The following is a 14655-nucleotide window of genomic DNA, read 5'->3' as shown; positions in this document are numbered from 1 at the left end:
TGTGAGCCAAAATAAACATATAGATCTTCCTAGGTTTATGATGGGGTTATGTCCCAATAAACCCAACATAAGTTGAAAATATCCTAAGTCAAATTGCATTTAATACCCCTAATCTACTAAACATGAACATCATGGCTTAGCCTGGCCTGTCGTAAATGTGCTCAGAACACTTACCTTACTTGGCAAACCACTTTAGTTGCCGACTCACAGTTGGGCAAAATCATCTAACACAAAGCCTATTTTATTATAAAGTGGTGACCCCCTCAAGTAACTGATTGAACACTATAATGAAGGTAGAGAATGGTCGTCAGTGTGTAGGCTGTTTACCCTCCTGACCGTGTGGCTGACTGGAAGCTGTGGCGGCCACCGCTCAGCATCACCAGAGAGTACTGTAACACATATCTTTAGCCTGGGAAAAGGTCAAAATTCAAAATTTGAAGGACAGTTTCTACTGAATGTGCATCACTTTGGCATCACCCTAAAGTCGAAAAATCTTAAGTGGAACCATCCTAAGTCAAAGATCATCTATATATGTAGGTTGTATTCAGCTACCTTTGCAACTTCTGTTATCAAGAATTCATTTTCTGGGCCACCTGGATGGTGCAGTTAAGCATCCAACTCTTGGTTTTGGCACAGGTCCTGGTCTCAGGGTTGAGAGATCGAGCCCTGAGTCTGGCGCTGTGCTCAGTGTGGAGTCTGCTTAAGACACTCTTCTTCTGCCTACCTCCCCATTCTATCTCCCTATCTCTCTCAAACAAATAAACAAGTCTTAAAAAAAAAAAAAAAATCCATTTTCAAATCTACCATATGTCTACTTTTAACTCATAATATGGTTATAAAGGGGTGTTTGAAAAATTCATGGCTTTATGCATTCAATTAAAAATTTCTTTGGTTATATCTTATGTATGAAAAATAATTTTGAAAAATAATCATGTAAAAACAGTATCTATTATTCAAATTAAGGCTTGAGTGTTTTCTAATCCTGCTTGCTTTTTGAACAAGGACAATCCACTTTGCCTCTCACTTCAGTTGCAAGCAAAAGGAGAGAATGCCAAGATAAATTATTTGCCCACCTGGCAAGGATATGATAGAGACATTGCCCATTTTATCAGTGTCTCTGCCTAGAGACAGATTTGACTACTCGCTGGGTTCTTATAAAAAAGAAATTGAGACACAAAGAGTACTGAACACAAAGACGTGTCTTTTTTAGGGCTCTCCAGTTAAACAACTTTACATTTTTCTTAAGAAGGCAACTTTTCAAAAATTGCAATTTCAAGAAAATACATATCCAATTATCAACTTAGTCTTTAACATGGTGGAATACATTGGGAATAGTAAGTTTAGAGGCACCTTGAGTCTTTGAACTCTCCTTAACAAACACACCATTATCATCAATCACCATGGCACTGGTCATAAATTTTCTTTTTGACCCAGTGCTATTTAAACAGGTAACTCCCAGGACTCCACCATATGCAACTACCCTCTGTTTATAGATTATGTGACTGAAGGAATAATATATGCTTTTCTTATCTAAAAGTTTATTTTTGAGATTACAATTGGGCATCAAAGTAATAGGATCAAAATTCATAACTGGCCTTTTTATAAATAGGCATGTTTTGAAATACCGAAAGTGAATAAAATTCTGGCAAATTAAACCAGGTTGGGAAAAGCTTGAGAATGCCTTGAGATTCCAAAGAAACTCATTAAGAAATCAAGTCATAAAGAATCCTTGCAAAAAGCAAACAACCACTCCATAATTATATATGTAGAAAGATGTTATAACTTAAGATGTTTAATATGTACATATAAAGCCAGTTAATTCATCGAATTGATGCAATAACATTACATGAAAGCAAACTAAGATCTCCACTTTGCTCTGTAATAACTAAGTCTCTTACTTCGCTTTGAGATGATGCTCCTCGTTACATCTTTCAATGGTCCACACAGTCACTGCACTTGGACTTGATAAGCACAGCTGGCGCCAGTTCATAGGGTTAAAAGTCATCTGGCTTACATCCACACCAGGTTGTGACTTCTTGCACAAAATGACACCTGCTTCCCAGTTCCTTAGAGGGAAATGTTGTTTTGTAAAAAAATAATTCATTTGAATTTCACATCTTGAGAACATTTATCTAATTATTTGAAAACAATCTTAATTCACAATATAATTTATTTAATCCATGGTGTTAAATATAAAATTTATTAATGATTATGCTTATCATTATACTGTACCTAAGAAAGCAAAATATCTATGTGTTTTAAAAATATTACTTTGTCTCAACTAATCTTTGACAAAGTAGGAAAGACTATCCAATGGGAAAAGACAGTCTCTTCAACAAATGGTGTTGGGAAAATTGGATAGCCACATGCAAAAGAATGAACCTGAACCATTTCCTTACACCATACATAAAAATAGACTCAAAATGGATGGAAGACCTAAATGTGAGACAGGAATCCTTCAAAATCCCACAGGAGAACACAGGCAGCAATCTCTTTGACCTTGGCCACAGAAACTTCTCGCTAGACATGTCTCCAAAGGCAAGGGAAACAAAGGCAAAGATGAACTATTAGAACTACATCAAGATAAAAAGCTTTTCCACAGCAAAGGAAACAGTTGACAAAACCAAAGACAACTGAGAGGATGAGGGAAGATATTTGCAAATGTCTTATCAGGTAAAGGGCTAGTATCCATGACCTATAAAGAATTTATCAAACTCAACACCCAAAGAACAAATAATTCAATCAAGAAATGGGCAGAAGACATGAACAGATATTTCTTCAGAGAAAACACACAAATAACCAACAAACACATGAAAACATGCTCAACATCACTCAGCATCAGGGAAATATAAATCAAAAGCACAATGAGATACCACTTCACGCTGGTCAGAATGGCTAAAAATAACAACTCAGGAAACAGGTGTTGGTGAGGATGTGGAGAAAGGGGAACCCTCTTACACTGTTGGTGGGAATGCAAACTTGTGCAGGCACTCTGAAAAACAGTATGGCGCTTCCTTAGGAAGTTAAAAATAGAACTACCCTATAACCCAGCAATTGCAACTTCTAGGTATTTGCCTCTCATAAGCTAATCTCTGGTTGCCATCATTATGATCTCTTAATTAAATCTTCAAATCTGCCATTTCTTTTCTCTGACCTCATGGCATTTGCACATACCTTTTCTCTGCTTAGAATCTTCTTCCTTATCTTCACAGGTTGGTTCCCACCCATCCTTCGGGTACTGTGATAGGTTGAATTGTGTCCCCCCCAGATTTATATGCTGATGTCCTAACCCTCAGTACCTCAGAAATGGGACTGTAATAGGGTCTTTACTAAGTTAAATGAGGTCATTTAGTGTGGTCCTACTCCAGTAGGATGAGCATCCTTATAGAAAGGAAAAGGGAAATATGGAGACTGACCCATATACAAGGAAAACACCATGTGAACACGAATACAGTTATTCACAAGCCAAGGAGAAAGGCCTACAACAGATTCTTCCTCATAGCCCTTGGAAGAAACCAACTCTGCTTACACCTTGATATTAGACTTCAAGACTCCAGAACCGTGAGACAATAAATTTCTGTTGTTTTGTCCATTCAATTTATAAGACTTTGTTAATGAAAGCCCCAGCAAACTAATCTACCCATCAATAGGTGAGTGGGTAAATAAACTGTGGTATATTCATTCCATGAATAGGAAGGCATGAACTATTGATACATACAGCAGCATAAGAGAATTTCAAAATAATTATGCTTCATGAAGAAAGTAATTATGCAGCATAAAAGACAGACCAAAAAAAAAAAAAGTCCATAATAGATGACTCCATGCATATAAAATTCCAGAAAATGCAAACAAATCCAGAGTGATAGAAAATACAACAATGGCTACTTGGAGTCAGGGGCTGAGGTATGGGGCAGGAATGGTGTAAGGGTTTGTGTGGAAGGGCCAATAAGGAAGGATCAGAAAGGGACACAAAGAAACTTTGGAGTGACAGATATATTTATTATCTTGATTATGGTGATGGTTTCATGGGTGTGTACACAAGTCAAAACTTACCAAATGATATTCTTTATATATGAGCAGTTTTTAAATATGTCAGTTATACCTTGAGGAAGCTGTTTTTTAGAAAAGAAACTGCATAAACTGAATATGGTTCTCTGAACCTAGATTATTATATTTTTGGATAAGAAATGCAGGTGTGTAAAGTATATCCTCAATCATTCCCAAAATGGTTTGTACTTCCCCTTAAAAGAAAAACTATCCGTCCCAAAGGAGTTTATATTATAGACAGAAGAGTGAGTACAGCTTTGAGGTTGGCCCTATGAAATGACCCAGCAAAGACCACAGATGTGTCTTATCCACAGGTATTTCCTATGCAGCTGGCAAATGTGGTGTAATGTTCCACTCTCTGAACATATAACTGTTCTAAAGTCTCTAAAAACAATTACTTCCAATTTAGCTCTAATAGAGAATATAGCTTAATTTCATCATTAGTAGAAAACAGGCAAACCACTCGAAGCTACCATTTATTTGAAGGAAAGATGAAACTTTATGCCTTTATTATTCTTTACCCAACAAAGGAAACATTATAACACATCAACAAAAAGATGATAATTTGTTCTCATATAGCTTTTGCCCTGCCAAATTTTATGCCTCAAAGTTGCAACGTTATTCAACCTTCTGAACAGAACTTCTATTCCTTCCACTTTTTTCCCTCGTTCCAGATTTTTCACATCTATGTCTTTTAATACAACCTAGAAGGACAAGACTAAAATGAAATCCAATGAAAGGAATTCTACAGCATGCTGTAACTTACCAAAGGGCCAGTTCAAATTCTGGGAGAGAGGAGTAACTAGCCAGGTAGGTGCCACAGTAACTGAATGAAAGTAAAGTGTAGTCTAGAAGAACATTGCCTAAAATATAAAATCCATTACAAGGATTTAATTATAGTGTTCAGATTAACTAGTCTTACAGTTTATTTCCCTTATCTAATGGTTTTCACATAATTCAAAGGCATTTAGCTCTTGGAATAACAGATCTCCTACCTGATTTCTAAGACTATGAACAAAAACTAAGAGCAAAGTTAAGATTCTTTTTTTAAAGACATTAGAGTTGGGGTGCCTAGCTTGCTCAGTTAGTACAGCATGTGACTCTTGATCTTGGGGTTGTGAGTTCAACCCATGGTGAGCATAGAGATTATTTAAAAAAAAAAAGAAAAAATTTAAATATACTAAAATGAATTAAGACCATGAGGTCACTGTCTCTAGACTTTAATCAAAGTTGAGCATACTGTACTGTGTAGTCCCAGTGTGATTTGAAATGACCCAAGAACAATTATGTATTCCATAAATATATGAAACATTATAATTAGAAAAGTTATTCAAACAACTTTAAATACTCTGGGGTGTTGTAATCATCCAAGCTTACTTCCTGATCTCTATACCTTGGGCCACAGCTGGCCCTTTGTTCAATATCTTCCAGTTCTTGGAACAGCTATAAAAAGGTCTTTCTCATTTGTCCCTGTAGCTGAAGACATGAAACAGAAATTTAAGCCTTAGTAACAGCATGTCTAAAATGTGCATCGTGAGGATGCTTCTGTCTTCCTGCGTATGAGGATCTGATTTCCCCTCTATCTGCTGTTCTTCAGTGTGGTTCCATAGCTACCAGTTCTGTCTTCTCCCATGTCTGTCTTTTGACATTCGTGTCTCTTTTTATTCTATGTACTTTTAATGGTTGTTTCCTGCTTTTTTGCCCTTCTCACTTTAACTGACTGTAATAAAATGCTAAACTTCATCATTTATTGAATTCATTTAGCATAGTCTGATCAACATAGAAAACTTGTATTTATTGAGCATTCAGTGCAAAAATAAATATTTTTCTATGGGATAGAGGCCTCAATAGAATAATTTTCTATCCTTTCTATAGACATTTCATCTCATGACTAAATATTATTTTTATTTTATTATTTTCAATTCTAAAAAATACATGGTATTTGAATAAAAAAATAAATCTTTACTAGAAAATATATCCTCTGTAATCTCACTACGAAATTTGGTAAATTTCTGGTATTTTCTTCTGTGTTTACCTGTAAATATACATTTTTTCTTTAAATATAACTTTGAAAAAAATGTTGCTTTTTATAACTGTAACAGTCATGGATTAAATATTATATACAACAATTCATTTAAAAGACTTGGGTCATACAGTGTTACTCCTATTTACATTATATTGAGCATTTTATCATTAATAATTCTTAAAAAATGTGATTTCTAATGTTTATATAATGTTTATATAATACTCTTTTATGAGATATTTTAACTTATTTAACCATATTCATATTACTGGAGATGTAGAAGTTCCTAATCTTTTGCTATTATGAGTGTGCTATTAACTCCAGCACATACAAATCTTTGACTATATTTCTGATTTCCTTAAAGTTGAATTCTAGCTCCTCAGCTGAGTTTAACTGGGTCAAATATCGTAATATTTACTTCCCAGGAAGATCATATCAATTATTCCCACTTTGGAGGGATGGGCTAAATGGGTGATGGGTATTAAGGAGGGCACTTGTGATGAGCACTGGGTGTTACATGTAAGTGATGAATTATTAAATTCTACTCCTGAAACCAAACTACACTGTATGTTAACTAACTTGAATTTAAATAAAAACTTGGAAGAAAACAATTATTCCCTCCTTCAGCAAGAAAGTGTGCTACCAATTTCACTGCACTCTGCCTAGCAGTAATCAGCTTTCAAAAATCATGATCTTGGGGCACCTGGGTGGCTCAGTGGGTTAAAGCCTCTGCCTTCAGGTTGGGTCATGATCTGCCCTGAATCGGGCTCTCTGCTCAGCAGGGAGCCTGCTTCCTCCTCTCTCTCTGTCTGCCTCTCTGCCTGCTTGTGATCCCTCTCTCTGTCAAATAAATAAATAAAATCTTTTAAAAAATCATAATCTTGATAAGCAGAAAAACTTGATCTTGGCTCAAACATTAAGTTTTTAAGTAAATATTGAGAGAATATCTTTGATATTAGTTTTTTGATATTAGAATATTTTTGATATGTAGTTTTGTGGTTTGGGCAGTTACTTTTTCCATTGCTCTAATGGGATGTCTGGTTTTTTTCTTATTGTTTCATAAACACTCTGAAAATACTTGATCATATTTGTCCCAAATATCTTCCTCAGTTTATTTTTTGCCCATTAATTTTTCAAGGCATTTTTGATGTTCTTAAGTTTTAAATTGACATGTAATCAGTCAGTTTTTCTATTTTTAATTTTTTCCTTTGTCTGAAAGGTTCTTCCCCATCCTGAAATCATTTCAATGTCCTACCATACTTTCTGCTTCTCAAATGGGTTTGCTGTTCATATTGAACTCTTTTTTGTCTGATGTATGTTTTGATGTACAGTATAACATGAATATCCAACTTGATACTTTTGTTCAAATAATTTTTTAAAGGTTTATTTATTTATTTAAGTAATCACTACACCCACGGTGGGAATCGAACTGATGACTCCAAGATTAAGAGTCTGATGTTCCATCGACTGAGCCAGCCAGGCGCCCCTCGAATATATTTTTTTTAAGATTTTATTTATTTATTTGACAGACAGAGATCACAAGTAGGCAAAGAGGCAGGCAGAGAGAGAGGGGGAAGCAGACTCCCCACTGAGCAGAGAGAGCCTGATGCGGGGCTCCATCTCAAGACCCCGAGATCACGACCTGAGCTGAAGGCAGAGGCTTAACCCACTGAGCCACCCAAGAGCCCCCAGTTTTCTTAACATCAATGTTAAATTGTTAAATAATCTATATTACCTATTTTGGGGAGGAGGGGAGAGTATACTTAGCCTTTATATATTCAAGCCCATGCCCTGTCTTCAACTCTTCCACTGATGTGGTGATCTCTGCACCAACACCACACTTTTAATCACTATAGCATAATATTAAAAGGACCCTGTCTTACCATCATTTTCTTTTCAACTATTCCTGTTCTCTACTTTTTGTTCTTCTAGATGAACTTCGGTATCATTTAAGTCCACCTTGCTCTCTAAAACATGATAAACTTAGGAATTATTTTCTGTGAAGAATTATATATTAGGCTTTCCATCCAGGAATATATCTGTGTATACTTAAATATTTTAAATCAATGATATTTTTGTAGTTTTCTTCACTGAGGTCACTCACATTTCTTCCTGAATCATTTCTAAGTATTTAAATTATCTACTTGTGGGGGTATTTTGAAACCAGCATCTCAATAGCATTCTTTTATTAATCCTTATAGACTGTTGCATTACCCATAATCTCCTTTTCCATAGCTATATTTTTCTGTTCCATATTTTATTGCATTGGCTAGAAAGTTCAGGTTGATACTAAATAATTGTGGTAACAATAGCTATCCTTGATGACTTAGTCATCATTTTATTGTGAATACCTTTAGAGTTTCATTATTTAATAAAAGTGTTGGCTACTGGTTTGAATTAACTTTTTTTTTTTTAAAGATTTTATTTACTTATTTGACAGAGAGAGAGATCACAAGTAGGCAGGGAGGCAGGCAGAGAGAGAGACGAGGAAGCAGGCTCTTCGCAGAGCAGAGAGACCTGATGTGGGGCTCGATCCCAGGACCCTGGGATCATGATCTAGCCAAAGGCAGAGGCTTTAACCCACCAAGCCACCCAGGCGCCCCTTGAATTAACTTTTAATTGCTTGGACAGGGCTACAGTCAAATAAGCAAAATGTTAAAGATGAAGAGTAATTACAGTCCATCTGGACAGTTACCAACATATGAACATATGAATATATGCCTTAAAAGTTGTTTTAGGGGCGCCTGGGTGGCTCAGTTGGTTAAGCAACTGCCTTCGGCTCAGGTCATGATCCTGCAGTCCTGGGATCGAGTCCCACATCGGGCTCCCTGCTCAGCAGGGAGTCTGCTTCTCCCTCTGACCTCTCCCCTCTCATGCTTTCTCTCTCAAATAAATAAGTAAAATCTTAAAAAAAAAGTTGTTTTAATATGTTGAGAACACAAATATCCCCACAGATGTTATAAATTATATGTAAACTCCCTGGCTTAATCCAAAGACTTATTTGACCCATAAGGCTTATTAAATAACCAAGACCAGCCTCAAGCTCTCCTGAGCTTTCTACCCGTGAGGTGTTAAATGAGGGAATCATTAGATGGAAACTCCAGTATGTGCAGTAGCCCATTGTGGGTCAGCTGTATCCATGAATAAGTCAATAATAATAAATGGCAGGTAACAATGATTGACATATATGTGTGTGTGTGTCACACTGACATATCAATTATATATGTGTCAACATGACATATAATTGATATATCAAATATATATGTAACCTATATATTTATACATAATTTCATTTATCACCAAAGCCTTAATAGTAGATCCTACCATTATCCCCACACCTAAGGAAATTGAGGCTCAGAGACTTTAGAACTGTATGATATCAGTTTACTTGGATTTTCAATGACTCATCAGAAAAGGAAAAAAAAGTATTCTGAAAAATCACTAAACTGCATTTAGTGCTGTAGTAGTCTTCTAGCCCCGTGCTTCCTCACCCAGGGAATCTTGTTAAAATGCAGATTCTGATTCACTAGACCTGGGATGAGAGCCATTTCTGCATTTATAACAGGCATCCCAGGAGATGCCAATGTTGAAGGTAAGGAGACCATAGACTTTGAGTGGCAAGGCTGTAAGCCACTTCGTTAAATTCTCTCTGATCAGCCTGATACCTTCTTTAAAAGTGTGTATTATGAAAAACAAAAGTAAGCATAAAACACCCTTCTTTCATTTATGAGAACCAGATTTCATCACATAACAAAATCCTTCAGTTATGGCAGATGAAAAGTCTTGCAGGTTACCTTTTAATTTGTTCCTTCTGGTCAACCCAGGAAAGTTGTATATGTAGATGATAGGTTTGAGCCTCCGGTCAGAAAAAGCCACAACTTCATAAGGAACGTTAGTTGCCATGACACCCACAACTCCATTCATACACTGGAGTACAGTCTTTTTCTTGGTTTCGATATTAATAAATATTACAAAATTCCCACAAGGGTAGCAGATGGTGCTCTTGTTGATAAAATGAACATTCTGCTTAGGGAATCCTTGGACCCATCTTTGGGGGAAAAAAAAATGTCACCATCAACAGAATACATTTCCAATACTTTTTTTTTTTAAACAAAGTAAACAAAAAGGCATCAAAATATTTGAAACACATCTATTCTATTCCCACACACTTTCTGCCCAAAACCATCTCTAAGATAAAAGAACACATAGGCTGGCTGTGAGACTGCTTTGAATCCAGGCACTACAGAAATTTAGTCTTAGGTCTTCACAGCCTTCTTCAGAGAAATTTTTCAGTGAAGCAAATCCTCTGATCAAACCTGAGAAAGTCTCAGAAGGATTTCTGGGGTGTTGAAAAAGTAAAAACCACAGAAAGAGAGAAAAGATCTTGATATAATAGAAAACAGCGTGTCAGGCTAAGGTTGTTCTATTAGTTTTGATTTTAAACATAACTTAAAAAAAAAACAACAAAAAACAACTTTGAATGGGGCAGCTTGCTCTGTAGTTGTGAGCCAAGCAGATAAACTGTTTCTTTACCAAGATGAGGGGTGTATGCTGTTATTTCAGATCTAAAAATACACATAAATGTAGAAAATAAACGGAATCAAGTCAACATGAGTCAAAAGGTTAGGACACAAAAGGAACGCATTCTTAAGGAAGGGATGTGTGGTGGGTGTATGCTTCGGAAGGAAAGTCTGATTCTACTCTTATTTAAATATTAAATGTATGCTTCAAGATGGTGGGGAAGGCAAGAAAGGGACACTCGTCTGGTGAGGGACTTCCAGAGCCTAGAGAGCAGAGCCGGGGCCGGTGGAAGTTACTGGATGAAACTCAGCTGTGGAAGCCAAGAAATACTCGCTTTGTGCAGCTCTTTACGCTTTTCAAAGACCATAAAAGTGCAAATAACTCCGAAGTTAGTGGATAGTAGTTCGAAGGAAGGGACTGACTAAGGGATTGACGGCCCTACCTTGGGTGGGGGGGGATCACCAAAGATGATTGGGATGGGATGCTAGGATGGGTGTGTGTGTGCGCGCGCGGGGGGTGAGGGGTGGGGGGGTAGGTTATGTATGAAAGGTCAGGGGGAAATGGAGTACTGAGCCAGAAAGAGGAGGCAGACATGAGGAGAGGAGAACTGTGGGTAAGTGAGAGAGGGGGAAGGTCGCAGAAAAGGTGGGGCGGGGGGAGGTGTGTGCAAACAGCCGGATGTGGTCCCTGAAGAGGGGGACGGGGGATGCAGACAAGAGGTCACCCAGGCAGTCTGCAGGAGAGAACTGGGGGGTGGGGGTGGGTAAAGAACAGGTCCAAGCTTCGGGGAGAGCAGGTCTAAAGAACAGGAGGAAGAAGAGGGTAGTGAGGGGGATTAGGTCAGATGCAAGTTTCCGGGAGACCCAAGTCAGTTGCCCGGCGGCGGACGGCCGCACCTCACAGACAGGGACGCGCCGGCGGTGGTGTAGACGTTCTCCTCTCGCTCCCGGCCTTGCGACATGAGCCGTGTTTCTCTCAGCCAGGTCCTGGGTAGGAAAAGTCCGAGACCGGCTCGGGTCTGAAGCCGTTACTTAGAGGTCTAGTCGCGGCGCCCGCAAAGCGTCCGCCGTTACCATCGTATCCAGGAGACTGTAACCCCTGCTCCCATTGGCTCTGTCCCGTAGCCCTGCTTCGTCTTAAGCCTAGCGGATTGGTGGAAGCGCTGCCGCGCCTCAGCCAATGGAAGAGCGGTGAGAGAAGCGAGGGGCGTGCCCCTCGGAGTGGGTGCCCTAGAAGCCTAGTCTCGGCCAAATAATCACAATATTAATATCAATAGCGGAGATTAATGTTGTGTGCTGACCACGCCAGACGTTGTTCCAAGCGACATGCAGGCCTTATTTCATTTAAGCTTCAAATCACCCATCAGTCCCATCTGCAGATAAGCAAAGTGGAGTGGAGAGAGGCAACGTGCCCCAGGCTGCGAAGTTGAGGGGACTTAAAGCCGGGTGTTATCTAAATCTAGAGCTCCAAGCCTTTAATTAATTACTCTATTACTCTCCAATCGGTCCTCCGCTACTTCAAGGAGGCAGACAGCTTCAGGAAGCAACCTGACCGAAAGGCCAACATTTAGTCCTTGTTTCTTCCCTTCCCTCATGTACCCTCTCTTCTCTCCCTCCCTTCTCTCTCTTTCCCCCTTCCATTCCTCTCCTCTTTCCTGCCTTCCCCTTCTCTTCTTGGTCTCTCTTTCCTGTCTTGCCACTTTTTCTCCTTCTTTTCATTCACAAATATTTACTGAATATCTCCCATGCATTGAACTAGTCACTTGAGACAACATAATGAGCCAAACAGATAAAATCTCTTCCTTCTTGGAACTTAGAGACCGTTGGGAATCCAGGAAGGGGAGGATTGACGTCCACTTCACTACACCAATACAGAATTATAGACTGAACTAGAAAGAAGAGGGGTATGATACTGTGAGTAAATGTTTATGCTGAGGTCCCTGACATGGGAAACAAAGGCAATAGAAAAATTAAATTTCTTTATTACTTACAGCCCATTGACAAGTCCTGGAAACAGGCAGAGTGACATTCTTCTAGAAACTCAGCTGCCTCAATGTCAATACTTTGCTAAGGGCAAAATGCAACCTTAGCCTGACCTCTGGATCCTGTAAGTCTACTTTAACACATGGAAATTCCTTTGGAAACTTCTTATATCTCTACCCTCCAAGATATGTGTTGGCAATCATCTCCCAAACATATGACTCAGTGATATACACTTGAAGGGTCTCATGACTAAGGTTTTATTGGACAATAATAAATGACATTTTCCTAACAATAGCTAGCCCCCTCAAGGTCTTGGACACCTTGCTTCCAAATTCCTTAGAGACTTTCGCTATCCCTAACCCCCTCCCCACTTGAAAATATATAACTGGCCACTGCTCATGACCACAGTGAAGCTCTTTTTGCCCATAGGTCCAATCGCTGTGCTTTTATAAAACCACTTTTTGCACCAAAGATGTCTCAAAAATTTTTTCTTGGCCGTCAGCTCCGAATCCCAATATCTTTCCTATATCAGTCTTCACCTAATTGGATGGGCAGTCAGAGGTGATTTCTGTTTGCATGTGTCATTTTCATTGAGAGCAGAAAGATGAAGAGCGATTGCTGGGGTTGGCAAGGGTCAGGGGACTAGGATGTGCAGAGGAGAGTTTTCGTAAAGGTGTTAAGCCAGAACAACAGATTGGATGGACCGGGAAGGGTAGTGTGACTGGAACAGAGGGAGATGAAAAGAAAATACTGAAGAGCTGGCTAGAGAAGGAGCCACAGGTCAGATAAAGGCCAAGTTCCAGTTTTTCTCCTAAGAGCCAATGCAAACGCACTAAATAACTAAGCAGGAAAATGACATGGTCAAATTTATGTGTATAAAAGATTCTGGCTGGAGGAAGATTACCAACTGGCTAGGAGAGTAGGGAAAATAGAAATAGGAAGATCTGTTAGGAGCTCATTTCATGGTCCTAACAAGGGAAGCAAAGCAGGGTTTTTAAGCTTACCGCTATTGGCATTTGGATCTGGATTGGAGGGCTGGTGTCCCTGCCAGTAGCACCTCCACAGCTGGGACAATCAAAAATGTCCATGGACATTGTGAAACATCCACTAGGGGCAAAATCACTGTTAGTTGAAAACCACTGACCAGGTAATGTCTTAAAAATTATTTTAAGAGGTGAAAATCTATAGGATATGGTGGTCAGTTGATAAAGAGGGGTAAAAGAGATGGAAGAATCAAGGATGGTTTTGGATTTCTGATGATCACAGTCAGAGATAGTGGTGCCCTTCACTGAAACAGGGCAAAGAAGGCATGGAGACAAGCGTTTCTGCTCTAAAGATTTCTTTTTTTCTGAAATGTAAGTGCTCAACACACTCAGTGCTAAAGAACTACACAGAGATGTCTGACCAAATCCCACATTTCTGAGTCACACGGAGAAGTGGCATGAAGGAAAGGCAAGATTTCTCCTCTGGTACTTCTTAAACTCTGGGCAGTTTCTGTTGCTATTCCCTTACCAGTTGTCTCATTTGTGTTTTGACCAAGCTCTCCCTCCAAACATAACTTAAGCCACAACCTGAGCATCTTAAAGCCAACAGCAGAGAAGAATGTGATGGCGTAAATCCTGCCACTGCTCCCAGGGTTAGTGGTAGGTAGAGGACATAAGGTAGGCAGGAAATATGTATTCTGGAAAAGAGATACCGACCAGGCTGGCATCAGCCATGATCCTGGAAACCTGAACTTGCCCAGTGCTAGAGCAAAAGAGGAACTGAACAGAACCAAACTGAAAAAAAGCCATTTTATGGCTATCTTACTTCATGAAACCCTGACTGGGGTTTAGATGAAAAGGTCTCCAGCTGGGTTTCTGGGATATCTGTTGTTGATATTCAGGAGGAGATGGCCTGGACTCTGCACCATGCCAGTTACAGGAAGATGAGTGGCCTTTCTTAGTCTGGAGGGAGGAAATATAGATTATATCAGAGGATGGGCTAATCCCTAATCCTAATATAATATAATATAATATAATCTATATTTCCTCCCTCCAGATTTAGGAAAATCTGTTCCAGGGCTCACTCTGAAACATTTAC

General features: G+C 38.9%; 1 protein-coding gene across 2 annotated transcripts in view; it reads right to left on the bottom strand.

Moving 5' to 3' along the window:
* The window catches only part of CFAP43 (cilia and flagella associated protein 43), a 103128-nt gene extending 91530 nt beyond the window's left edge, over window positions 1-11598 (bottom strand). For both annotated transcript variants that reach the window (XM_032880683.1, XM_032880691.1), the window contains exons 1-4: window positions 11488-11598; window positions 9865-10118; window positions 4814-4910; window positions 1899-2066 (exon numbers count right to left, since the gene is read on the bottom strand). In XM_032880683.1, the coding sequence (XP_032736574.1) occupies window positions 1899-2066; window positions 4814-4910; window positions 9865-10118; window positions 11488-11552 (584 nt within the window). In that variant the 5' untranslated portion in view covers window positions 11553-11598. The remainder of the gene's footprint in view (window positions 1-1898; window positions 2067-4813; window positions 4911-9864; window positions 10119-11487) is intronic.
* Between the last annotated feature and the right edge of the window lie 3057 nt (window positions 11599-14655).

The sequence above is a fragment of the Lontra canadensis genome, unplaced genomic scaffold (assembly GCF_010015895.1).
Source record: "Lontra canadensis isolate GAN:19392208 unplaced genomic scaffold, GSC_riverotter_1.0 scaffold3, whole genome shotgun sequence".
Classification (NCBI taxonomy): Eukaryota; Metazoa; Chordata; class Mammalia; order Carnivora; family Mustelidae; genus Lontra; species Lontra canadensis.
Note: the sequence above shows the minus strand (reverse complement) of the source record. Positions and strands in the feature narration are given on the sequence as shown.